General features: G+C 48.5%; 1 protein-coding gene across 2 annotated transcripts in view; it reads right to left on the bottom strand.

The window, feature by feature from the left end:
- Positions 1 to 24,919, bottom strand: part of LMCD1 (LIM and cysteine rich domains 1) — a 58,455-nt gene that overhangs the window by 11,653 nt on the left and 21,883 nt on the right. The window contains exons 2-4 of one of the 2 annotated variants that reach the window (XM_032326058.1): positions 17,617 to 17,705; positions 11,558 to 11,813; positions 4,441 to 4,770 (exon numbers count right to left, since the gene is read on the bottom strand). In XM_032326058.1, the coding sequence (XP_032181949.1) occupies positions 4,441 to 4,770; positions 11,558 to 11,813; positions 17,617 to 17,705 (675 nt within the window). The remainder of the gene's footprint in view (positions 1 to 4,440; positions 4,771 to 11,557; positions 11,814 to 17,616; positions 17,706 to 24,919) is intronic. The other variant, XM_032326065.1, reaches the window with a different exon arrangement.

The raw sequence follows: 24,919 nt of genomic DNA, 5'->3' as shown, positions 1-24,919 counted from the left end.
AGAGGAAGAGGGAGGTGAAATACTTTGGGGTTTTAATTGGCTTCACTGATTCAAAGAGGACATTTCAGGAGTGACAGCGACTGAGTTAGCCCCTGGGATTTTCTGCTGTCGTGTCTCCTCATGAACACAGATACCTCTGATAGCATTTCTCAGGTGTCCTGCTGCTCCTGACCTCAGTGTAATAATGATGCTTTCAGAGGGCTGCTCTGAGGTACCCAAGGGTAGCCACAGCTCTTGGGTTCACTCTTCAAATGTGCCTCAGCTGATGTGAGGATGCCCCATCCCATCACGGGGCGGCAGGGGGTGCTTGTGTGCAGGCCCGGAGCTGGAAAGATGGGATGTCCATCTGTGAACCGTCCTCAGATCTGAGGAACCCCGCAGGCCTGGACACATGAGGGAGTTGTGCTCAGAGAGTGCTCTTCCCACAGGTGGGTTGGCCTACCCACTGTTCTAGGACCTCACCCCTAACTCAGCTCATGGGGGCATTTCCACATGGGTGATTTGAACAAGGCTTCTGGCAATAGTGTTCCTCTGGTCTGGATAACACTTTCCTCTGAGCACATTTTGGTGGAGGGGCTTGGTGAGGAGACCCCACTGTCTGACTCAGCTGGCATCTGGCCCCTCCCAGGCTTTCTGAGGAAGAACATCATGGTTGACAGGCTGACAGTAGTTTGAGGGAGCCAGGCAAGCTCACTGGAGAAGTGCCCTGCGGTGTGGGCTGACTGCAGCATGGAGGGAGGGGAGCCTGTGGCCTCAGGCTGCTGAGTAGTGCGGTTGCATGGCGCTATATGGCAATGTCTAAAGCCATTCTGTGTTTCCAGAACTCCCCGCAGACCATTCAAGGAATGGGAGAGTGTTGTGCCGTGTCCTCAAAGCTGGACTGCCTAAGCCAGCGGGCCAAAAACATCTAGAAAATGCCAGTGTTGTCATCTCTTCAATCCTCACCATAGGCCTCTTGGGTGATATCATTTTCCCTGAGCTTATATGTAAAATTATTTTTATACTCCTTGGCAGTGGGTCTCAAAGAGTGACCCCCAGACCAGCATCAGCATCAGCCTGGGTGCTCAGTAGAAAAGCTGAGTCTCTGGGCTTACCTGCCCCTATTAAGCAGGGAGCTCTAGGTTAAGGCCCAGACTTCTGAGTTTTAACCAGCCTTCTCTGTAATTTTACTTTGAGAACCACTGCCATAGCCTACCAGAGGCTTTCGGAAGTCCCACCACAAAGAAACGCATGTAGTGTTGGTCACTCTACTGTTTCCTAAATTCACATGGCCATGTAATCCATTTATGACCTAATGTCATAAATTAGCTTTATGACCATTAGCTTTCCAAGCAACACTCTTTGGGCAACAGGAGAGATGGGCCTGGGGTCTGACAGAAGTTGGTTCAAATCCCACAGCTTTCTTCAAGTCCTTGGGTGGCTGGGAGTTTTAAATTAGATACTCTAGTGCTTAGCACTACCCTTGGTTCAGGGAAAGCATGCCACATCGTAGCAGCTAACGATAGTAATAATGATCATTCTTTGGATAAGAAACCATACTATGTCACCAATATAGTTCTAGCAAAATAGGTTTCGTGTGCCTTCCTTTTGCCTCCATTCCCCCCTGCTGCCACAAATCGCCATGTGGATTTGGGCTATCAGTCTGAATTCTACAATTTTTGCTCCCCCTCATCAGGGGAGCAAAAATCAGGATTCCTGCCTGATGCTTGGCTCTGGTAAACTGTCCTCCACTACCCATTTATGGGAGACAGAAGGCCCAGCACATGGATGGCCAGCACCCATGTCCACTTGACTTGACTACTCACTGGGGTAAGGCAGAGCAGTCCGGGGAGCACTATCTGAAACTAAGTTTGGGGCTGCTGGGGACACATTCTCTATGGTCTATGTCTATCTAGCTACCTTTGTAGGATTTGCTCCCGGGATTCAAGGAGATAAACAGGGACTTATAAATAAAAGCCCCCAGCCTCCTTTCTTCCTGGAAGACATCATAAGCAGGGTTTTATAACTCTGCATAATGTAGTAGGAAAAGTATAGGATCCAGGTCCTACTCCTTAGAAACTATGGGGCCTTGGAAAAGTTACCTACCCTCTCTGAATCTCTGATTCCATACCTGTAAAATGGGGTTGGTGAAATTCACACCACTTGGCGATTGTATGAATTAAACAAAGACCCTGACAGAGAGGGCAGGGTATCTAGCACAGAGCAGGTGCTTAATAATTGTGAACTTGAATCCCCAGGGAACATGGCCATCTAGATCGTCCTCATCATTCAAGGCTCACTTATTCATCCATTTGTTCATTCATTCATGGTTCACATATTTATTGAACACCTACTCTCTATACTGATGGCATCTGCTGAAGATACAGAGATGAAAAAGACAAGCCAGCAGCACCTAGAGGGGTGCATGTAATACAGACTGAATCCACTAATTACATAACTAGTTATCTAAGCAAGACTGGGTTTAGGGTAAGGAGGGAGAAGGCTGTCTTCCCCAGGCAGCCCAGCCCAAATAATATGGACTTCCTTCAAATTCCCTGTTCATTGTCTGATCTTGTTGTTTATATACTTCTAAACTGTCACAACTACTTCCTAAAGTTGACGGTAGGCAGAGACCCAGGATCTCAGGCCACCTTTGCCCCACTTCCATGCTGTGCAAATATGTGGGGCTGAGTCAGGGGTAAAATATGTTCTCAGATCAGCATATCTCTCCTGGGAATGGCAATTGGGAAATGTCACAATGACTTAAAGAGATCACCTTCCAAGCTGGAATTAGGCAGTATTTACGCTTTAAGGACAGATGACTATTTGGATAGAGGGCTGGATGGAGAGAAGAATCGTTTATGAAACATGGTAACTGGATCTAAATTTTTTTTAAGTTGCTGGGACATGTGTCCTTCCTGAGCAATCGGTTTTTTCGACGCCCTTTCCAAATTTGTGGTAGGGAAAATAGGTTTTTTCTTTTGTCTTAAAGTTCTCAGATTAGGGGCACCTGGGTAGCTCAGTCGGTTAAGCATCTAACTGAGATCGTGATCTCGGGATCCCAGGATTGAGTCCCACATCGGGCTCCCTGCTCCGTGGGGAGTCTGCTTCTGTCTCTCCCTCTGCCCTGCCCTCCTGCTTGTGCTCTCTCTCACACATAAATAAATAAAATCTTTCACAAAAAGAAAAAAGTTCTCAGATTAACAGTGTGAAGCCCCAGTTCACTGGATGGCAATCCCAAATGAATGTGCCAACACAAGGGGGTTGGACATGCGGGATGCAGGTTTTAGATGATAAGTCTGAGTCACAGCAGGGGAGAAGGAGCCTGGCTCTCTCTGAGTGTAGAGACAGCATCATCGGGGCTGCCATTTCCCTGGGATGTCTGGGTCACACAGGTGACTGCCAGCTGTTACCAGCAGGACAGGTAATTGGCTTGAGGGCTCCCTGTATTGGGACATTGATCTACAAATCCCATACAGAGGCAGTTGAGGCCAGTTGGCTGAAGGGGGAAGGGGACAAAAGGTAGAAGGGGGTCAGAGACCAGGAAAGAGCAGATATCAGTCCTTGGTGGCACCTGCATCAAGCTAGTCCTTTCACCTCCTGTGGGACAGATCAGACAAACCAATCCATGAGGCTTTCGCCTCCCAGACGGCTTCTTCATTTTTTCTGGCTTCTTCCTTTTTTCTCAACCAGCCCCCAGGAGCTCACTCCCTTACAGCGTATCTTCCACACACTCCTCGCGGATGCTTTCCAAAGCACAGCTCAGATCCTGTGACGCCTCCCACCGACAGCCTGCCATGGCTCCCCGTGGCCCTCAGAGGGATGTCCCACATCCCTGCTATTCTCCAATGGGAGGACAGGGACCTCTGCCTGTTTGATTTCCTGGGGCTTGGCGGACAGGACAGGCTAGTCGATACATGAGTGACGAATGCATGGCTTGCTGCTTCGGGAAGCATGCCCCTGCTGACCGTGCCAGCTTCGTGTCCCCACACCCCCAGCGCACCATGCTTTCAGACACACGGGACTCGGTTCAGCCCTCCGGCTCCACCTCGCTCTCTGGAACTCAGGCCTTTTGTACACGCTCACCTCTCGAAGGTGGCACAGGCCTTCCCTGCCAGGCCTGAAGACTTGGATGCATCCTGGTTATTCTTCCCAAGCCAGGCAGGACCTCAGCTCCTCCTCCAAGCCGACCCTCACCCCAACCAAGGTTAGATGCCCTTTCTGTGACAGTTTGGTTGTCTGTGACCTTCCCTGGCGCTGAGCCTCCCAAGCACGAGGATCGTGTTATTTTCCGCAGGACAGTGCGTGGCCTGAGTAAATGAGCACCTCATAAGCTGCTGGCGGGATGAACACATGAACGACGGCATGAACGAGGGGGAAAGCCTGGAGTTGGGGCCATGACTGCACAAGCCCTGGGGACTGGTAGTTTCAGCCACACCGGGAAGTAGGGGAGAGACTTACGTATTCTTTGGATGGGTCACCGATGCTGCCGTTGGTGGTTGGGGCGGTGGTCTCCGGGCCCTCTGGCTTTTCCTGCTGCTTCCCCTCCTCCTTGGGCAAGCCCCCTTGCCCAGGGAGGGCCACCTCTCCCACGCCCAGTGCCTCGCTCTTGTATTGCTTGACAAAGTCTTCCATCACTTTGACCTCGTTCTCCAGAAGTCCACGGCAGCGAGAGGGGTCCTGGTCGTAGATGGGGAGCTGGTGCATGAGCTGGCGGCGGCGGTAGTAGGCGCCCTCGGTGCCCGTCACCGGCTGCTTCTCCTTCGGGATGAGCTCCATGTACTGCAGGCCCTAGTGGGGAAGAGATAAAGCAACTGTGGTTGGCACACGCCCATGCAGAGATCTGGAACTGGCGAAGTTTCCAGCTTCTTTGGGTTTTCTGCAGAACCGGAGGGCGGTCCAGGTTGAAATGCTGGGAATCTGGCAACACCCAAGAGAGGCCTGAATAAGTTCCACTCTGCCTGCATTGTCACACATTCACATTCTGGGTGAGAATGGTGTACTTTAAGTCAGTATTCATTTTAGATTTTTTTGGCATGGTGATACAAGTTTGGTTTCCTTCAACACTGAACATTTTTACTTCATTTACCTCATGGCAATGCTCCTAATTAAAAAAAAAGTCGATCTACTTTAAAATTGCTTTTCTCAGAAAAGTATAATTAAATCATTAGAGGCATAAGGTATTTCATGGTTTATTAATTTAAAAATAGGCAATAGCACCTTCTAATAGAATGAACTGACAAAATCTCAAGATAGTAATATTTCCACATCAGTATGATGGGTAACCATCTGGATATTAATATGTTCATAGATAACTGTCCAATTTGGCTTTTTTTTAAAAAAAAAATGAACAGTAATTTTGTACTTGGGTGGGTGCCAGGGATGGGAAGATTTTGGGGGAGATAAAGGTCAAGGCCAGACAGCATGAGAAAGTGTGAAAGGCAAACTGTTTATCCTTGACAACTGTTCTCGGCCTCTGGGCTTGCCCCTGACACACCCACCAGGTTGCCTGATTCCCGCTGCCCAGGTGGCCGTTGCCATATTTACCCTCTTGGAACCTGCCTGCCCCCATGTCACATCACTTGGGGCTGGGCTCATTTTGGAACTGAATTGTGTTAATCAACACGGAAAATCATGCAGCAGTTCATAACGACAACCCACGTTGTGGCCCGATGTTAGGGAGTAGGGATGAGGAAGCTGAGGGAGGGGTGTACTAGTCCAGAGCCTGGTTTGCTGAGTTTCATAATCAATGAATTTCAGATGAGAGCAGTTTTGGAGAAGGGAGACGCAGGTGACCCATGTTCCTGTGGGACTCACGATGTGAGCGGCTGTGGAAGCCCCCTGGGGGTGACGTCCTAGACCCTGGAACATCTGGCTGAGACTTCTTCTGGCTCTGTGGGCTCACAGCACACCCTGATACCATCCCTTCATCTGCATAGTCCCCAGCACTTTCCAAGGTGCTTTGCTGGATATAGGACCTGGCCTGGGTGGTGGACAAAGTCTACCAAAGGCTCTAGCTCCTGGCCAACTGCTGTTCTCTGTGTAAGACTAAGCAAGCACTCAGCTTCCTGGGCCTCAGTTTCATTACCTGCAAAGTTTGGGGTAGACTGCATGATCTTCAGGGTCCTAACCCCCATGAGAAGTCTGTGGTGACCTCACTCAGTCCTTACCTCTACTAGGAGAAAGGCGTGGTAGCACCGACCTGAGTCTACAGGTCAGGAAAGTGGCTCAAGGAGCCCATGGATTCTGGTTGGCCCAAGAGGTAAATGCCCTGAATGCCCACACATGGAAGAACAAGAAGCATCGCGGGCCACACAGCTGACTGCGTGTCCGGGAAGGGCTGACTCCTGACTCTGGGGAAGAAAGGGGGGATGCGGTCTTTCTCTGGGTCAGTATGAAATTGCAGGGGCTTCCAGCATGAACATGCCAAGTAGGTGGGTGTGAAGAATCTAAAATCACACTTTGGGGTGCACATGAATCCCTGGATGGCCTTGTGACTCTGACTCAGGAGTCTGTAAGTGGCTGAGAAGTGAGCACTTTTTCAGCTCCTCCTGGGTGAGTGTGAAACGGGTCCTCTGAGGATTGGGGGCCTCTCCGGGGACAGTGGGTGGCAGGATAGGATGTGACCATCAGAGGACAGGGAGAGCAGCGGAGTAGCAGGTTACAGGCTGGGGCAGGGCACAGGGCCCTGGGGAGACAGGTTAGGGACTGCCGTCAGGGGCAGGTACCTATCCCAGTCCTTCTGATCTTGCCTGTGGCCCAGAATCTATGGCAGGATTTTGGAGATGTAGAAATAAGAGCATTGCTCACTGTGCCAGAATGGGCACCGAGACTCGGCCAACATCTCCTTCATTCCAAGTGTTGAAGCAGTTCCAGTGTATGCCTGACGGAGCTCATGGGAGTAAAACCTCTTCTCCCACGAAGGCTGCCGACACCCCAGGTTGAGTAGCTGAAGGCATGGTGGGAGTAGCTACCTACTCCTGCTTCCTGTGATCTGGGCACCCTTCCAGGTGCCTGACCCATGCTTACCCATTTAGTTCTCACAGAACCCCTAGGAGGAAGGAACTAATACTACCCCTCGAAACCCTGAGGCCCAGAGAAGGGACCTCCCGACATTCCCACGACTCCTCTGCGGTAGAGACCGCTCGGCACTCAGCAGCCTGGGTCTCCACCATTGTCTACAACTTCTCTACAAGACGAACAATTTGCCAAGAGAAAACCATTTCCCCCAATCTCTAGGGGAGTTTCCTGTGGTCGTCATTGACGGTGTGAAGGCTGTGTAAGCCTCCTAGGGCCACGATCCCCTGTCCCTGGATAGGTCTGTGACTCCTCCTTCACAGCAGGTGTCCCTCCCTGCTTAGCCTTGCAATAAACACTGCATAGAAATCCTGCAGCGGGGGGTCTTCTGCAGGTGCAGGCCACCTGCTTCTCCATCCCCATGTTCTGTGTCCTTCCTTGGCTCTGTCCTGGCTACAGGTGTTTGTGGCCTGCAGAGCTGGAGGATTCCTGGCCAGGACCCTGGAGACAGGGATGTTCCTTCCCCAGGAATCCAGGGTTCCCATCACAGCTCAAAGCCCCAGCTGGGCACTGCAGCATCCGGCTGCCAGCGCCGTGTGTTCCGTGATGGCTGGCCTTGCGTGGCTGGCCCAAGCAGCCGATCACACACCTGCGGCAGACTTTGCTCACTGACCCTGGGGAGGGTATTAGAGTCCGCCGCGACATGCCATTCAGACAACCACATCGCTTGGCATGGGCTTGGGGAGGGGACAATGGGGACAGACGACTGGGTCAGAGTCAGCTGCCTGTGCCGCTCAGAGCTTGTAAGGGAATCTCTCCGGAATCTCTCCAGGAAGCTGATTAAGGTCATGTTCCCAAAACCTTTAGCAAGAGGCCTTTTCTCGGGGCAGCTGGAAAGGTTGGTTTAGGTTTCAAGTTTTTCACGAGGGCCTTTCTGAGTCATTTGGTGCTTTGCTGTCTGGCTGGGACATCCTGGGTGAAGAGGTTCCCAGAACTGGGCTTTATCAGGAGAGGAATCAAAGGGCAGAGAGAAAAGTGGAAAAGAAAGGTGCTTTATTCCCAGGGTTGGGCAGTGGAAGGCACATGGACTCTGGAATTGGAAGACCCGATCCTGCCTGTTCTTTCTGCTTCTCCAGCTGTCAGGCAGGGACAGTCAATGGGCTTCATGGTACATGTCAATCCTAGTCAGTAGTAGCTACTGGGAGGGCTGTGTTGAGGAGGATTCTGAGGTCCAGTGAGGGCTCCGTGGGCGACAGTGCCCTGACTGACCAGCAACATTTGCCATTATGGGAGTAGAGGAGGAGGTATGGGTGCCACACCTGCAGAGCCTCCTCAAAAGCCTCTGTTTGCTCTCCTGTAAAATGGGGTTATTATCCACATCGGGAGTGGTGAGGTATTGATATATCTGTTTGTCTATATCCATATCCATATCCATCTATCTATCTACAATGCTCAATGGATGCTGGTTCCCTTCATCTTTTCCTACTTGCCTCTTTCCAAATCCTGGCTAACCTTCAAAGATTTGCTCAAGTCTCTCCCCATTCTAAGAAGCCTTCTCTTGAAAGTGCTAGTCCAAAATACCTGCTTCTTTCTGCCTCTCCTACCTGTCTTGTTCTCCTGGCCTGGCTTGGTAGAGAAGAGCCTAAGCTTTGGAGTCAGGGAGGCCCGAGTCCAAGGCCTGGCTCTGCCATTTAAGCCAGCTATGGGACAGCTGGCTCGTGTGTCACTTCTCCAAGTCTCAGCTTCCCCCTCTGTGGATAAGTGTAGTCACAGTACGTCCCTAACAGTGTTGGAAATTTAGATGAGACCGTGCATGTACAGCTCTTAGCATAGTGCCTGGCACACGTAAGTACTCAGTAAATATTAACCATTAGGTTTATTGTGACTAGTCTTTAAAGGCTTAAGAGTTTCTCCATTTTTTATTCTGGTTGGGAGGGATGACAGCAAGATCCAGTCCCATTTCCAAAATACAATCAGTCCCAATCACTTGGTAATTAAAAAACCAAACAAACATAAAACCATCCGGAGGGTGAATGGGAAGGGAGAACTGTCCAATCTCAGAAAGGCAACTTGCTCAGGCAGGCCAGATGCGGGGCAGACAGAGGGCTCTTTATACCATGTGGTTTTATGAGCCAGCATTAATCACAGCCTGACGATGCCTTCCTCTGATTCGTCTGGGGCCGAAGCGTTCGGGGTTTTCACCAGCCAGTTCCTGACGCCCACAGCCAGCTCTTTTACGAGCTGCTTGCTTTAGTTTCCACTGACATCTTGGAGGCCTGCTTGATGGCTTACCCAGGCCTGGGCGCTGGAGGAAGACCCGCGTTCCCAGCCGCCCGGCATGTCCCAGCACTGACTGCTGTTGTTGGACGCCATCCTCCGCGGCCCGGATGTGCCCCTGCCTAGCCCCTCCAGACGGCTAAGGCCCGTTAACCATGCTGTGTTTCCTTACACGTAAAGTAATTCCTACTTCACAGGGGGGCTGAGCTCACAAATGCTGACATACTCTTTTAAATATGTCTTCAGAAAGTAGAGCTTCCAGAAAAGCATCTTGCCAGTCTTCACTTGATCTAGAAGGGGTTCCTCCCTCCTTTCCCCCACTTAAGCCACAGCTTAGAACTGCACTGCTCAGACTCTCTATGGTGAAGGATCAGGTTTTTTCTCTTTGATTTTTCCACCTATTGCAGAATGATTTGTGGGCTCACCACATGAGATGAGAATGTAGCTCACGCCACATGAGATTTCCACGTGCGTCTGACCACAGTGGAATTCTGTTCAGTGAGAGGAGGTCTCTGATCACATGCTTGGATGTCAACTGCTACTAAATTGCCCCAACATTTCTTCTCAATTTCTGTACCTCTCGCTGTGGACCAATCACAGGATTTTGCGGCAGTTTCGGTCCATGGAGTGCATGTGGCCAGGAGGGTGACAAAGCACACATACTCATCAGACCTAGTATGTGTCCTGCATGGTGCACGGTGCTGGATAGCCTGGTACAAGGGACGGACATGGTGTCTGCCCCTGTGGGCCTTGCTTCACTCCAGTGAGAGAGGTGGTAACTAAGCAAAGACGCACATTAGACAACTACCGCTTATAATCAAAGCTTCTAAAGAAACATTGGAGAACTGGAAGGAACAAAATGTAGATGGAGGGTAAGTGGCATCTGCTGTAGATTGGGTGGTTAGGGAAGGCCTGTCTGGGACATGACTGTCAGGAAGACTCAGCCATGCAAAGAGCAGGGAAAGGACATTTCAAGTAGAGGGAACAGCAAGTGCAAAGTCCCTGAGGAGGGCAAAAGCCCAGAGAGATCCAGAGCAGGAAAGAGGAAGGTCAGGGCATTGTTAGGTAATGAATGGGGGGGTCATAGCTGGAGCTATAGGAGGAGCCTGTGGGGTATGACCATGTAGGACTCTGAAGCCTCTCCTTTCTTCCCCAGAAGAGATTGAATTAAATGCATCTCTAAAACTATAGGACTTTTTTTTTTCAAAAAAACTTTTTTTAAAGATTTTATTTATTTGACACAGAGAGAGAGAGATCACAAGTAGGCAGAGAGGCAGGCAGAGAGAGAGAGAGGGGAGGAAGCTCTCTGAGGAGCAGAGAGCCCAACGCGGGACTTGATCCCAGGACCCTGGGATCACGACCTGAGCCCAAGGCAGAGGCTTTAACCCACTGAGCCACCCAGGCGCCCCCTATAGGACATTTTTAGCCTGAGGAAATCACCGAGGCCCCTGCCATTCCAGGTGTGGTCTGGGGGCGGGTAGGATCGGCATCACCTGGGAGTGTGTGAGGAGTGCAGTCTCAGCACCAGCCCCAAGCTTACGAGATGTGTTTCCGCAAGCTGTCCAGGTAAGGTATATGCCTGCTGAAATTTGAGGGGCACTGCTCTGGTCTTCAGGACCCTGAATGTGGCTGTATCTGGGATTACCTGGGGAGTTAAATGCCCATGTCTGGTGGTTCTGTGCCAGTGATCTTGAGCTTTTGATTTAATGGTCTGCTCTGAGGCTTGTGCATGGGGACTTGTTAGGGGTTTTGGTAGTGGGCAGCTAGGGTGTGACCTCGTCCTTCTCTGAGTGCCTCTGCCCCAGGGTTGTGTAAAGCTAGCTTGGTTCTCCCTTCCAAGCCCAAGAGGCCTCTGCTGTTAGAGAGGGGAGAGGACTGTTTCTGTGCTCCCCTACAGGCCTGCAATAGATACATCCCAGGCCACTTTGAGGGAAAATGAACATCTCACACATGAAGACAAGAACTCTGAGGGTTTGTAATGATAAACCATCCTTTGTTCAGAAGTGGGGAGCCCAAAGGGAACCATGAACGACCCTGGACTAGAGCTGGAAGGACCCGTAGAATTCATAGAGACACTTCTATCCATTTCATGGATGAGGAAAACCGAGGCCCAGGCAGTTTTCAGCTCAAGATCACGTAACAAGACTGGAACAGGTATAGAACCAGAGCTATTCCTATCATTTCTATAATCTTGCCCTCTTCTTACCTTGTCTTTGACATTCACGCATGACTAACATTTACAAAGATAGGAAAACAACCTCTTGGTTGGAGGAGGTTGCCTTACCAGTTTCTGGGTGACTCCAGGGGGCGCCCACTCATAGGTGATGGTGTCAAAGGTGGGATCTTTCCCAGTGGCAATGGGATTGGTCATGATCATACGATTCCTCTTGTAAATCCGGATGCCATCTCCACCTTTCACCCGGGCCGTGAGGGTGGAATACTTGGAGTCCATCAGCAAGCGGCCAATTTTCCGATCATCTTCCAGCTCAGAGTTGAAGCAGTGGTCCTCGTGGCTGCATTTGCACGATTTGCATATTTTCCTGGGGTGAGAGGTTAATTGGGACACGTGAGATCTACCTCCAGAGAAGAAGAGCAGAGTCTCCTGCTGATAGCATCTGCCTTTGTGAAAGCAGTTTCAGGGTTCAACTTTAGTAACTTGGCAGCAGAGAAATGGAAACCAGAGACCAAAAGGCCTTTGGGATTGGGAACTGCATTTGGGAGACCATCAGTCTATCTGTGGGGAATGTGGGATGTGACTTTTTCTGGTTAAAAAGAACAGCAAAGGCTGGTTCATTCATCAGAGATGCTAGAAAGCAGGAGTCTTTATGACTGGTGGGCTGAACCCGGCCCACCACCTGCTTGTATAAATAAAGTTTTACTGGAACACAGCCATGATCATTCACTTACATATTATCTGTGGATGCAGTTGGGCTACAATGGCATACCTGAATAATTGCAACAGAGACTGTGTGGACCACAGAGCCTAAAATATCCACGATCTGGTCCTTTATAAAAAAAATTTGCTGACCTCTGCTCTAAGGAATTATTGAAATTGTTTCCCAAGACTCATGAGTTCGGAGTTTCAGCAATTTTCAGCAATTTAGCATTCATACTGAATTTAGAATACAACTAGAAGTTTTCTTCAAGGAACAGGTGGATAGGACCCAGGAGGAAGGGAATAAGCTCAGAAAACTGCTTGGGCTAAAGAGACTGATGCTCACTGGCCATGCTCTGTGGTGAGACTGAGAGAAAGAAATGCATCCTGGGGAAGCATCAAGTTCCCCTGAAAGCATCATGCTTCTGTCTGACAATTAAAAACTAAAACATCTGGCTGCTTTGTGCCATGCTGTTAAGGTTTCGAAATCCGGACTGTTCCCAGTGTAGTGGAAAACCGCTTCCCTCCCTTTCAGGCCTGACACCTGAGGTGCGCTGTATCTCAGTTGCTCTCACGCATGAGGTTTAAGAACTTGTTAAGCAAAGTGAACATTGTCAAGACCTGCAACAGGGATGAGGCAGGCCCAAGAGAGAGGTCGCTGTGGTAGCATGAGCCCCTCACAGCCAGGCATCCTGTAGGAATCCTCCTTTTTCCCCCATAAGGACTTTATTTTTTTTTTTTTAAAGATTTTTTTATTTCGACATTTGACAGAGAGTGAGAGAGAGAGCACAAGTAGGGGAAGCAGCAGGCAGAGGCAGAGGGAGAAGCAGGCTCCCCACTTAGCAGGGGGCGCCATGCAGGTCTCGATCTCAGGACACTGGGATCATGACCCAAGTGGCTGATACTTAACTCACTGAACCAACTGAGCCACCCCAGGCACCCCTTCCACCAGCAGTTCTAAAGTAAGGTCATACCCACACAAGCCATGTAGCAATGTCTGAAGACACTTTTGATTGTCATTGCCACCAGGGGGTGCTACTGGCTTCTATAGGGTAGAGGCCTGGGGTGTGGCTTAACATCCTGTAATGCAGAGGACAGCCCCCTCCACAGCAAAGCATTATCCTGTCCAAAATGTCAGCCGTGCTAAGGTTGAGAAAGCCTTGTCTAATATAAAATGAAGGCGGCCCCACTGCAACCTTCCAGGAACCTATAGCTGGGGTGGGAGAGGGAGAGAAAATCAGATGGACACTGTAACATGGGGTAAGTTTGCCCCCTGTGAGGGCCGCATAGGTTTTGGGGTGGTCCTGCTGGTCTGGACCAGTTTCCCCAGCGTGGAAGTATGGGGCACATGGAAAAAGGCTCAGGGTGATAACCGTGGGAGACAGAAGGTTACAGAAGGTTAAACACATGTCTTGTTTTTAATGCACTGATGTACCGCGTGACTTTAAGGCAGGGAGAATGCAGCCCTTCCAATGTTATTTGAAGAGAAGCTTGCGGTCCAAGTTCACATTTAGTGGGCTACAATTTGAGAAATGGTAAAATCCATGATCACAAGGATAATTCCAGGACTCTAAAACAGAATATGACCCTGAAGATGATTCAGGGCAAAACCAAACTCTTTTCTTTTGTTTTCACAAGAAGGGGTTGCTCATTTTACAGAATTGGGGCATCCTATTCATAATAAATATTCTCTTGCCTCTCCCTTTTACGAGCCAGGCATGAAGGAGGCTTTCTCGAAGGTAGGGGGTAGCACCACTGGTTTCTATGTGGGGAGTGACAGCAGCAGAGGAGGAAGTGGAAGGGGGAAGAGGAAAGAAGTGAGGGAAAGTCTGGTGTCCTGTGAGATCCTCAGCCCCAGTGCCTTCCATGCATGGAGCTGGGTGGGGAAGCTACCATTTGCTTTTATGATTAATGAGACTCTCAGGATGCTATTAGAGATAGAGCAAATGTAAAACAGTTTGAAATGGACAATGCTGATGGATATGAGATATTCTTCTTTCTCCTTTTCTTCATACTATCATGTTGCCAGGCACTGTCACTGGGATTCTACAGATGAGGAAGACACTTCTTAGCCCCACTCCCCTTTTTCAGGCATCCAGACTGAAGGGGACACAGACACACCCAGGAAGATACTCAATGGTATTAAAATGGCTGTCCTGGGCTACCTGCAGTGGCAGAAAAGGCAGAGCCTTCGACTCTGACCCCAGCCTGAACAGCAGCCCAACACAGGTCCATGGTTGAGTTTCTTATCTGACAGTAAAGAGCTGGTCTACATCAGGCATCAGCTAACTACATTCCATTGGCTGAATCTGGCCCATACCTGACTTTTGTACAGCCTAGGAAGTAAGAACAGCTTTTACACTGTGACATGGTCGAAAAAAATTCAAAAGAAGATTACAATCTTCTGACACAGGAAAATGAAATGAAATTTGAAATTCAGCATCCTGAACAAAAGGCTTATGGGAACATAATCACTTCCATTCATTTACATACTGCCTATGGACGTTTTCACGCTATGAGGGCCAAGTTGACTAGTTGTGCCAGAGGCCATGTGGCCTGCCAAACCAAAAATGTTTCAAACAGCCTCTTGACAGAAAGGTAGTGGATCCTTGGTCTATTTGATGAGTTTTCAAACTTTTTGTTGTGCATCTCAATCACCTGGGGAGCTTGGTAAACTTGGAGATGGCCCACCCTGGCCCCCGCTAGTCAGATTCCATGGGTCAGGAGTGGGACTGGGCAGGTACTTGTAATCCTGTTCAGCGGTGATCTGGATGCTCATCAAAGTGCCAGAGTCCCTAGTCCATGCCTTTTAGGAATTTAAACAGCTCTGGTCCACTTTCTCTAGATTGCCTCTCAGAAAGTATAGGAAGCCCAGCTCTTTGGGCAGAGTCGTCTGTGAAGATCCACTGCCCTGGGGAGAAGAGGCAGAGCTAACACTGTAATTCCTGGGGCAGCCGCCTATGCTGGTATACACAGAGGACCTCCTCAGAGAGGGTGTCACAATGAGGGTGTGGGAGAAACCAAAGAACGACCCTTGAAGGATGTAAAATTGGGTGATTTGAAGAGCCAGTGATCTGTCTCCCATTTTTCATACCATGTCCCCTGCTTCCCTCAAACTGGGGTTTTTTCTACTCATTGAAGACAGTGGGAATTTACAAAAAATAATAAAGCAATTAGGATTATGGTACTATTTTTTTAAAAAAGAACTCTGCTTGCAAGGAAGAGACTTTTATTGGGCTCTCTGTGAAAAGCCTGGAGCCTTGGACATGTGTGTCCCCTGCCCTGAAGGGCAGGTCAGCCTCTTGAGGATGGCTCAGAAGGCCAGGAAATCTGACATGTCCATCAGGAAAGCAGGAGGCTTCAGGCTGTGAGGGAGGACTTTCCTTCTGTTTTCATGAAAGATTACCCTTGCCCCTTCACTCTGTACCATTCTCTCCAAATAATTCTACCATCTGTGCCACTAATACTAATTACCATGCTAATTCTGCTAACCATGTCGATCACTAATTTGATTACAGACAGCTTGCCTGCAACTATGCATTGTAAAGCTAAAAGTGGAGCCAAGAGCACATGGGCTCCATCGTTCCCATTTTTCAGATGGGAAAGTGAGGCTCACAGGAGGGAAGTGTTCATTCAAGCTGAGTCAGCACATGGATTTGTCTTGTGATTATTAGGTGAGGAACTTGCTCATTGAAGCAGGAGGGCTGTTACTTGGGTCATTCAAATATCTCTCAAACTACTGAAAGTATGAGAACTGGAGCATGAATATGTTTTCTTGTGGATTCTCCTAAGGTTCTGGGACCTCCTTGCTCCAGTATGGCTTGAATTTAGGTCCCCACTAAAGTTATTCCAACCAAAGACAACACTTGTTACTTGGGATCTGAAGCTACAATCTGCATTTTTCAAGGATAAATTTACTTGATGTTCAAATCCTTTGTAGAATTGTGGGGGAACGTAGGGATTGAAACAAAGCCGACACTCCTGCTTATAGCCCCGAAGAACAGGGCATCACCCTTGTGCCATAAACAGCTAGAAAACTAGACAAAAATATGTTGAATGAACCTTTTCAGATGTCAGACAGCAGGCAGTGAGGGACTGATCCTTGAGCGGGGAAAACATTATTGAACTGAGTCAGTGGGTGCATTCAGGGAACATTAGCTCCTAATGGGGATCCTAGAGGAGGTATCCAGGCTGTCTTTGGAGAGCTAATGAGGAGTTAGCATTGTTCTTTGACACCCTGATGGCAGATTCAGGACCAGGGCGTGAAAGTATAGGGAAGCTGACCCTCCTCAAGACCAAAAAGAGCTCGAGGGGCTAAAATAGATATGTGGGGCATTCCCCCAATGGGGAGCATGTTCGCTGTGTGGGGGATGGAGTGGAGTTTGGATGACTCTGAAGGTCCCTCACATCCAGAAGACCACATGAGCTCCCGTGAGGTTGAGGACTGGCAGGGAACAGCCCTGTGCTTCAAAGGCTTTCACGACCCAAGCTTGTGGGTGTGGGTGTGGGGTTCACAAAGACCCAAGCATGAGTTCTGCCATGTACGGGCGTCTCCCCACTCCCCACTCTCAGTTTCCTGACCTGAAAATCGGAGAAACTATCACCTTGCTCAGGTTTACTTCAACATTTAAATGTAAAAGACTTGGTTCAGCTCAACAAACGTTTTTCCAATGGCCAACTCATGATGGAAGTCAACAACTCTGAGACAGATAGCTCCCAAATTTTGCTCCCTCATTGAGTGGCCAAAGAAACCCTATGGCAGAGGAGAAAAAACCTCCCTCTTTGCTCTTATGCCCCTCAGAGTTTAGCCTCTCTCTCCCAGGGCTGTCGGGACGGTCGCACAGGCTATGCCCTGCACACCCCTAGCAGGCACCAACCATGTAGATGCTGATGGTAGTAGCGCCCGGGAGCTGAGCAGTGGGGCAGCCTTACCTCTGGTTTTCAGAGTCCTCAATGACAAACAAGAAAAATTCGGCAGATCCCAGTCCAGCTGGACCTTGTGGCCCTCCCTCTTGGGCATGAATGCACCATGGCCTGGTATTTAAGTCTCATGGACACAGTGACTTTTATTTCTGGCCCATGGCACTCTGAGATCAAAACAGGGGTGATGGCATAGTCTGGGGAGATCAACCACATGCATCTCGTCCCAGGATAGAGCAATCCAGAGAGGACCAGGCACCGACTAACAACTGCCCACATCTTCCCAGTGTGGTCCTTGGTGGGCCGAGCTTGCAGTCTCCACCTCAAAATGGTGTGTGAAGCACTAAACTCCTTTCTCATCTGGGCTCCCCAGGGCTTCTCTGTCATTTCTGAATTAGGCAAAGCAGGAGAGCATTCCCTCCGGAGCCAGCCCTCCCTGAAATGCATGCATCTTAAGCAGTCCCAACAGAAAAGAATGACCAGGGGTTCCCAGAAAGGACAGCCAAGAAATGAAGGCAGGCGGAGCCTCTCTTGACAAAGTCTATTACCTCCATGGATGTGGCTCAAAGCCTGAACACGTCCCCTTGCATTTCAAACAAGGCACACCTCTCGCTGACTGCTGCTGGCCCAAGGACATCTGGAAAAGGAGACAGAAAAGAGGGTGTTTTCCTTCCAAAAGTCTTGGGCCGGGGATTGCTTGACCTCTAAAAGACTTGGCATGTCAGTAAAGGAATTGTGTGGGGTTCAAAGGGCTTGGGATGAATAAGCCATCAGTTACTGTTTACCAAGACTGGAGAAGACCAGACGGGAAAGGGACATAGGGCAGGCAAGTGTCGAAGGGTGGGGCCCTTCTCAGTAAAAATGGAACGAGGCGGGGGCTTTGGGTGCTGTTGCCAGCCAGCCACCAGGGCCCCGTTGGAAACTCCCTGCTAAAGAGGGATCATCTCCTCCTTCCTCCATATTCTCCAGCTTCCCTGGTCCACTTGTCACTGGAATGGAATCTTCCAGCGAGTGCCTCCTCTCCCTCCTTTATTTGTGATTTATTGATAGGGTGTGATTAAACCAAAGCTACACGCACAAACAAATGTTCATGCTGCCAAATGTTTATGGCTCAAAGCATAACTCAAATATTTTGCTAAAACACAGAAAATCGGGGGCATTTGAAGTCTGGTGGTCCTGTGGAAAGAAAACAATGTGTAGGGACAGGCTTTACTCTTTGTCACTAGTGGCTGCTGCCACTGCTGTGTTGAGACCCAACTGGCTCTCCCATGGGGTCTTCAAATCAGCAGCTTCACAGGAAGCTCGCCAGAATTGCAGCCCTCCAGGTCCTGCCCTAGCCCTTCTGATTCAGAATCTGCACTTTCACGAAATTCCAGGAGATTTGTATTACATTAAAATTGGAAAAGCAGGGGGTTCATGTACGAATCTGCTGGCTGAGAAACTTAGCTGCTGGGGTGGGGATGACTTGCTACAGTTACATGAATGTTTTACGGTTGTATCAAGAAGACCTCAGCAACTTGTAAAATGAAGGGATAAGCTGCTTATTCAAGGGACCGTTGATTCATCTAAACATTTATTTATCACAGGTCAGACACTGGGATTCATGGCAGGACTCGGTTGTGCCCTAGAGATACGTACAGACTAGAGGGAGAGGGAGAAACACATACTTTTCAGCTGCTTCTGGAAGGGGCAAGTTTGAGGCAGAGGAAGCTGCCTGTTGCGTAGCAGAAAGGCATGGACCATGGAGCCTGGGAGACCTGGATTCCAAACCTAGCTTTGCGACTTAACAGCCGTACTGGCCTTGGACCAACGGGGCTTCATTCTCCTTACTTGTCAAATGACTACAAAGATAATGTTTGCACAGTGTCTGTTCACTGGGTTCTAAAAACTGGTAGCTGGTGTTATTTTGCACACAGACTTTAGGCGCACAGAGGAGGGTGTGAGTAAACCTATACAGGAAGTTCAGGGAAGCTTCTTAGAGGAGGTGACTCTGGATGGGGGTTCTGCAAAACGAGCAGGCAGAAAGGGAGGAGGGAGAAAATGTGTGAGGGCAAAAGACAAGAAAGGGCATGATGCATGGGATGTTGCAATCTGAGCATCGCTCCTTTACTCTCTTTGCTCTTAAGTGGGGACAAAACAAGCAGTAGAACTTGGGAGACTGTCCTCATGGCTATGGTTAGGATCCGAAGAAGTACATGAGAAGACACATTCTTCACAAGGTTTCTCTTCTGTACCTCAGAGCTTCCCACAAGGACACCTAGCTCCCCAGCTCCCACTTGCCAGCCGCTGTTTACAGTATGCCCTCATGAACTCCGCTGTCCCAACACATGCTCACAACCTGTGAGATTCTGACACGACTCTGTGGAGTAAACGCCACATGGCATGGATTTGGAAGACAGCATGTTCACATCTGTGCCTGGTCAGAGCTGGATTCTTGTTAACACAGAAAAGCAAGAGGATGCTCACTCTCCACTCATCGTCCGAAGCTGGGGGGCTTTCCTTCACAGGGAGGACTTTGTTCTCGAAAACCCTGGCACCAAACGCCCTGCAAACCTCCACCTCTTACTGCTTCTGCCTCTTGTCACCTTGGATTCTACCAGTTGAAACACAGCGATCCTTTCACACTTCATGTTTGAGTGATTCAGTGGTTATTTTGGAAGGTATACAACTTATGAATAAGGCTTCATTGTTGGATCATTTCAGAAAGACCCAGAGGCAGCAAAGCCTGGAAACAGAAGAGCTATGTGGAAGCATTTCATAAGTGGCAAAGCACGCTGTGTGCGAGCACTGCTGTTCTAATGAGTGGCCGATCGAACAGTCATCCTATCAGGGGATTTGGTCCTGATGCTTGGCCAGAGTGCTGAGCTGCTGGCTCAGGGTTTGCTTAGAAACAGAGATGCGAGGCCACACGGCAGAGCAAAGCATGGGCCCGTGGAGGCACGGGGCTGGCTCCGTGGTACCAGCTCTGACATTTATTAGCTGTGGAGCTAGACGCAACTCATTTCCTCCCCTGGCCTAAGCTGCTCCTCCGTAAGATGAGAGAAGTGGCCTGGATCGAGATTGCTGGAATCCTGTTCCCCAGAATCCTCGTTCTGTGAGATGTTGCAAAGGGGTCATTGATGGCTGGAAGCAGGAAGGATTTCATGATCAAATAAAAATGGTGGACACTGGACGCGAAACAGCTTTCAGGGCCCCCAAGGTGCCAGCCTGTGTGAAGAGCAGGACGGGGTGGGGTGGAGAATAGGCAGCTCTTGCAATTAGTCCTAAATTTGTTCCTTTCTCCTGCTGGACTTGGGCAAGTGAGTGGAGTTGGAGAGTCTCCATTTCTCCCTCTGGGTCATGGAGATAATAAGAACCAACCTGCCTCGTGGAGCTACTGGGAGGGTTAAATGGGTTGCTGCAGGCTGCAGGGAAAGGGGCTTGACAGGGACATTTTACGCCTGGGGTGTTTGTTCTCCTTGTCAGCACGCCTTGTGTAAGTGGTCTGACAGACCCTGAATCAGACATTCTAAACAAAAAAAACTTTTTTTTTCCAGTTTCAGAATTCTAGGGAACTTCAGAGGAACTACTTTCTAACTCCACACCTCGTACACTTTCCTACTGTCCCCTTTGCAAGCGTTGCCTCTCTGACTAAGTGCAGGAAGCAGAAAGTTGGCCTTTGTCTCCATCCTGCTAGTGGGACAGTTTCCATGGTGACAGGAGTCCTGGGAGAGAAAAATAAATGGCCTTGCAGGGAAGAAGCAGATTCGGGCTATCAGGCCACACTTGCAGCCAGTTTCCTGGCCGACTGCTTAACACAATAAATAGCCATTTGTCCCCTGCGTGTCATTCATCCCGGAGCCAGACAGACCCGGCTGTGTGGGACTCAGAAAATGATGGTCCTGTTTATTGAGAAGAGGAAAACATCAACCAGAAACAGTGTTTCAAACAGGAGATTCTGGTTTATAAACAGTAGGTTTCTCTGATGTGGACTTTGTCTCGGATGAAAGATGGCACAGTGGCAGCTCACAGTGGCTCACAGTAGCTGAGAACAGAAGAGCTTAAAAGGAGCCATTACTTTTAAAAAATGGGTTCCTAGAATGTAGCGTCTATTCTATCATTTTTCCTGAGGGGTGATAACATGTTTTGACTATTTTCTTTGGCTTGTGAGAGTGGGATGTTATGGGACTGAATCCCGTAAGGGACTTAAAAGGAGTTATTAGCTCAGGCCAGGAGCCCTGGGGACACAAGGGCTGGGGGGCAACAGGGCCTCCACCCCACTCTGAGCATCTCTGTCAGGTGACGCCCCAGGAGAAGTCTTACAGGAGGAAGATATCACCAAGAACAAGGCAGGACAGGAACGAAGAAGGGAAGAGAAGAAATGCAATATGGAGTTTAGGAATGAGTGCGGGACTTGGTGTTAGACAATGGGAGTTCTCTTCCCATATGTAACTAGGTTTCCTCCTCTGCAAAAGGGGTTTTCCCTGCCCCTTTTTGCCTCCACAGGGCTGTTGTGAACATCGAGTCAGATTAAAAGGTTGTTTGTAAAGTAAAATATTCACCGTTGTTAAAAAAATTATCCAAACTATCCAAAATTATCCAAACATAAGGCAGAAAAGTGGTGGCACGTCCTTTGAGTGTCATATGGCAGCAATAATCCCCTCAAGGATTATCTAGACATATTTATTTTGCTGTACTCCCAGACTTTGTGAAGCTACATGTTAACTTAGAGATTTTTGTCTGGCAAAGACACGAATACAAGGAGTTTTTGTCTTTTGAAGTAGATAACCTGGAAGGTTATGGTTTATTGTCCCATTGGACATCAGTTACATACCTAACCCATCAGTCTTGTCCTAACATTAAATTGCCTATAAATACCCAACCCCCTCAAATGCTTTTTTGAACTGGTCTAAATATTTTGCTGATTACTTCATTAACTAATGAGTTGAATAAAATCTTTACTAAATTTTATTTTGTATTTGCACAAGAGTCATGATTTTATGTTTTTGGAAATTCTATCTTCACCCCATCGCATGTCCTCCTGACCATCCTTGGGTTTGCTTTCTGAGCTAGGGTGTTCTGAATATTGACAATAAATTCTATTTCCAGGTCAATCACTCTAACTCGTCTTCTACAGGTAAACTCTACAGGCATATGTGTCATTAAAGATTATTAGCCAACATGCTTTGCTACTTGAAAACAAACCCTTTTCCCCCACCGAGGAGAGGAGGCAGAGTGAGGGCAGTGAAGGGTGGGGTGCGGTGAACTTATGAGAAGGTCGTGAAAAGAACTGCCTTCATGAACAAAAAACAATGGTCCCAGAAACTCCAAAATGTGTACAGCTTAACAATCCATGGAGCGATTTTATTTACTTAAGCATTCCCTTCCTGGACACTTGACAACCCTGTGAAGTATAATCATTATTCCTAATCAACAGAGGATGCATGACAGTCTGAGAGAGAAGAAGCAACTTGTCCATTCAGAATGGTCTAGACTGGAGATCCTATAAGGAATGGGGGAGGTCTCCTCATTCTACCCTCATCTACTGGGCTTGAAGCAAAAATGTAATAGCTTTCTTAATGATTCTGACTGTAGCTAACATTTACTGAGTACACCTTATGTGCTGGGCATATGCCAAGGATTTCACAATATATATGCTTGATGAGAGGTACCTTTAGTGACTTCATGTTCAGACGAGGAAGCAGGCCCAGAGAGGTTAAGCCTCTTTTCCAGGATCCAATAGCTAGTGAATGGTGAAGCCAGGAAGTGAAACCAGGCTAGTCTTACTTCAGAGCTGTGCTCTCATCTAATCTGCCATGGTATTTTCCACTAAGGGTATAGCACTTGACAGTTAGCAAAGTGTATTTACATTCCTTATCTCACTTGGTTTTTCCAACAACCTTAGGATGTAGACACTTTGCATTTGGCTCATTAAAAAAAAAAAAAAAAGAAACATGCTCACAGAACTGATGGGATTTGCTACGGCTCAGGACATAATTCACACTCATGTCTTTGGAATCCAGATCCTATGATTCCTACCACACTGGGAGTCTCCAGACCTCAGACAGCCTCCTACGAGTCTAGCCTTGACTCTGGGTATCAGGCCATTTGGATCCAAACAGATGGGACAGCATGTCTGTAGGAGTGGGAGGTACCAGGTTAGGGTTGAGGGCAGCAGGACAAGGCCATGATCACCTTGGTCCCAAGATTTCTACCATCCATCCCAGTTCTGCTAAATAAACTATAGTACAGATTTTTAAGACAATGGACAGGCCTCAGGGGCAGCTGGAGAGGCAGTGGCCAGAGGAGAAAGAGAATCAGAACCACAGGCACTGCTGTGGCAGAAAAGCACCAAGGCACTGGCTTCCCTCCAGTGAAGGACAAGCCTAAGTGAAGGACAAGAGGTCATGTGTGTTTATTACCAGACCAGGGAGCTGGAGCTCAGGCTCCAACTCCAGGCCTGCAGGTGACTAGATAGACAGTGGCTTGGGATCAGCATGCTGAGGACCATCTTCTAGAAACGCTGCCACTTAAAAAAAAAAAAAAAAAAGAAGAAGAAGAAGAAAACCCTAATAACAAAGAAGCAAGTCACTTCTGGATTTATTCCCAACTCTTAAATGTTTATATTAAGGATACTAGCACCCATCTCATTCTGAAGTTGTACTGAGTTGCCTTTAAAGGGATAAATATTGTTGAGTGTTAGATGTCACAGGGCTCCTATGATGTGATCCACTGCACTGGGCCAAATGTATCTATTTCTACTTCCTTATCATCTACTACTTCTACCCAGATTCTCTTTCCAATCATCTGAGCCTCTTAGACTTCTCCTAAATATACACTGGGGTTTTTGCATGTGCTCCTCTAAGCCTCAGAGAGCATCACCCCCACCCTCTCCTTAAGGACCAGCTCAAGTCCCATCTTTTCCATAATAAAAATAATTAATAGCAGCTGTAATGAGTACTAGGCTTGACAGTTTTCTAGTCATTGTACTGTGCCTGAGCTCAGGCAATCTAACACTTCCTCTTTGAGATCGAGGTCCTGTGGTGGTTCTCAAGGTGTGGTCCCTGAGCAGCACCTTAACAACTTGTTTGTAGTGCAAAATGCTCCGTTTTCACCCCAGCCCCCTGACACAGATACTCTGTATAGGAACCAGCCATTCCTGCTCAACACCCCCCACCCCCACCCCCAGTGATTTGGATTGTACACCTGAAGTCTGAGAACCACTGATCTTTGTTGGCATCCCCAGGCTGTGTAGGAGGTAACCAAAGGGAAACTGATTGTCTTGGTTGGCCTGAGACTGAATCAGACCCTGAATGCAGGACTTTAGTACTGAACCAGGAAAGCTCTGGACCAACCTCGATAAGCTGGTCTCCCTAATTAAGACTATTCAAAGAGGTCAAATTAAGGTGCTGGTGCTTAGATTTGAAGCCAGTTCTCTCTGAATCCTGATTCTCCATGTTAATTAAACCAGTGCACTATAGGTGATGCCAAGAAGCCTTTCTCAGACACGTCAGTGGAGCTTACACTTCTCAAAGAACTCTTATAGCTTTAGAATTACAAATGCAATTGGAGCCAGGAATTAGAAAAAGAGTGTGCCATGAGTTTGTACTTTAGTAGGGGGATTTGGCCTGGTCTGCGTCTGTTTGGAGGCAGCATTTCTCAAATTAAGCAGACACACTGATTAGCATAAAGACCAGCCAGGCTCTAGCTAATATGAAGATTCTGGTCTCACAAGGCTGGAGTAAGCCTGATATTCGATCGTTCTATTGACCTCCCAGCAGAAGCTGCTGCTGCCAGTCTGGGGACCACACGTGAAGGAACAAGGGGCTACATCAGTGGTCCCCAAACTTGTCTGCACATTAGAATTACCTG

Source organism: Mustela erminea, chromosome 1, assembly GCF_009829155.1.
Source record: "Mustela erminea isolate mMusErm1 chromosome 1, mMusErm1.Pri, whole genome shotgun sequence".
Taxonomy (NCBI): Eukaryota; Metazoa; Chordata; class Mammalia; order Carnivora; family Mustelidae; genus Mustela; species Mustela erminea.
Note: the sequence above shows the minus strand (reverse complement) of the source record. Positions and strands in the feature narration are given on the sequence as shown.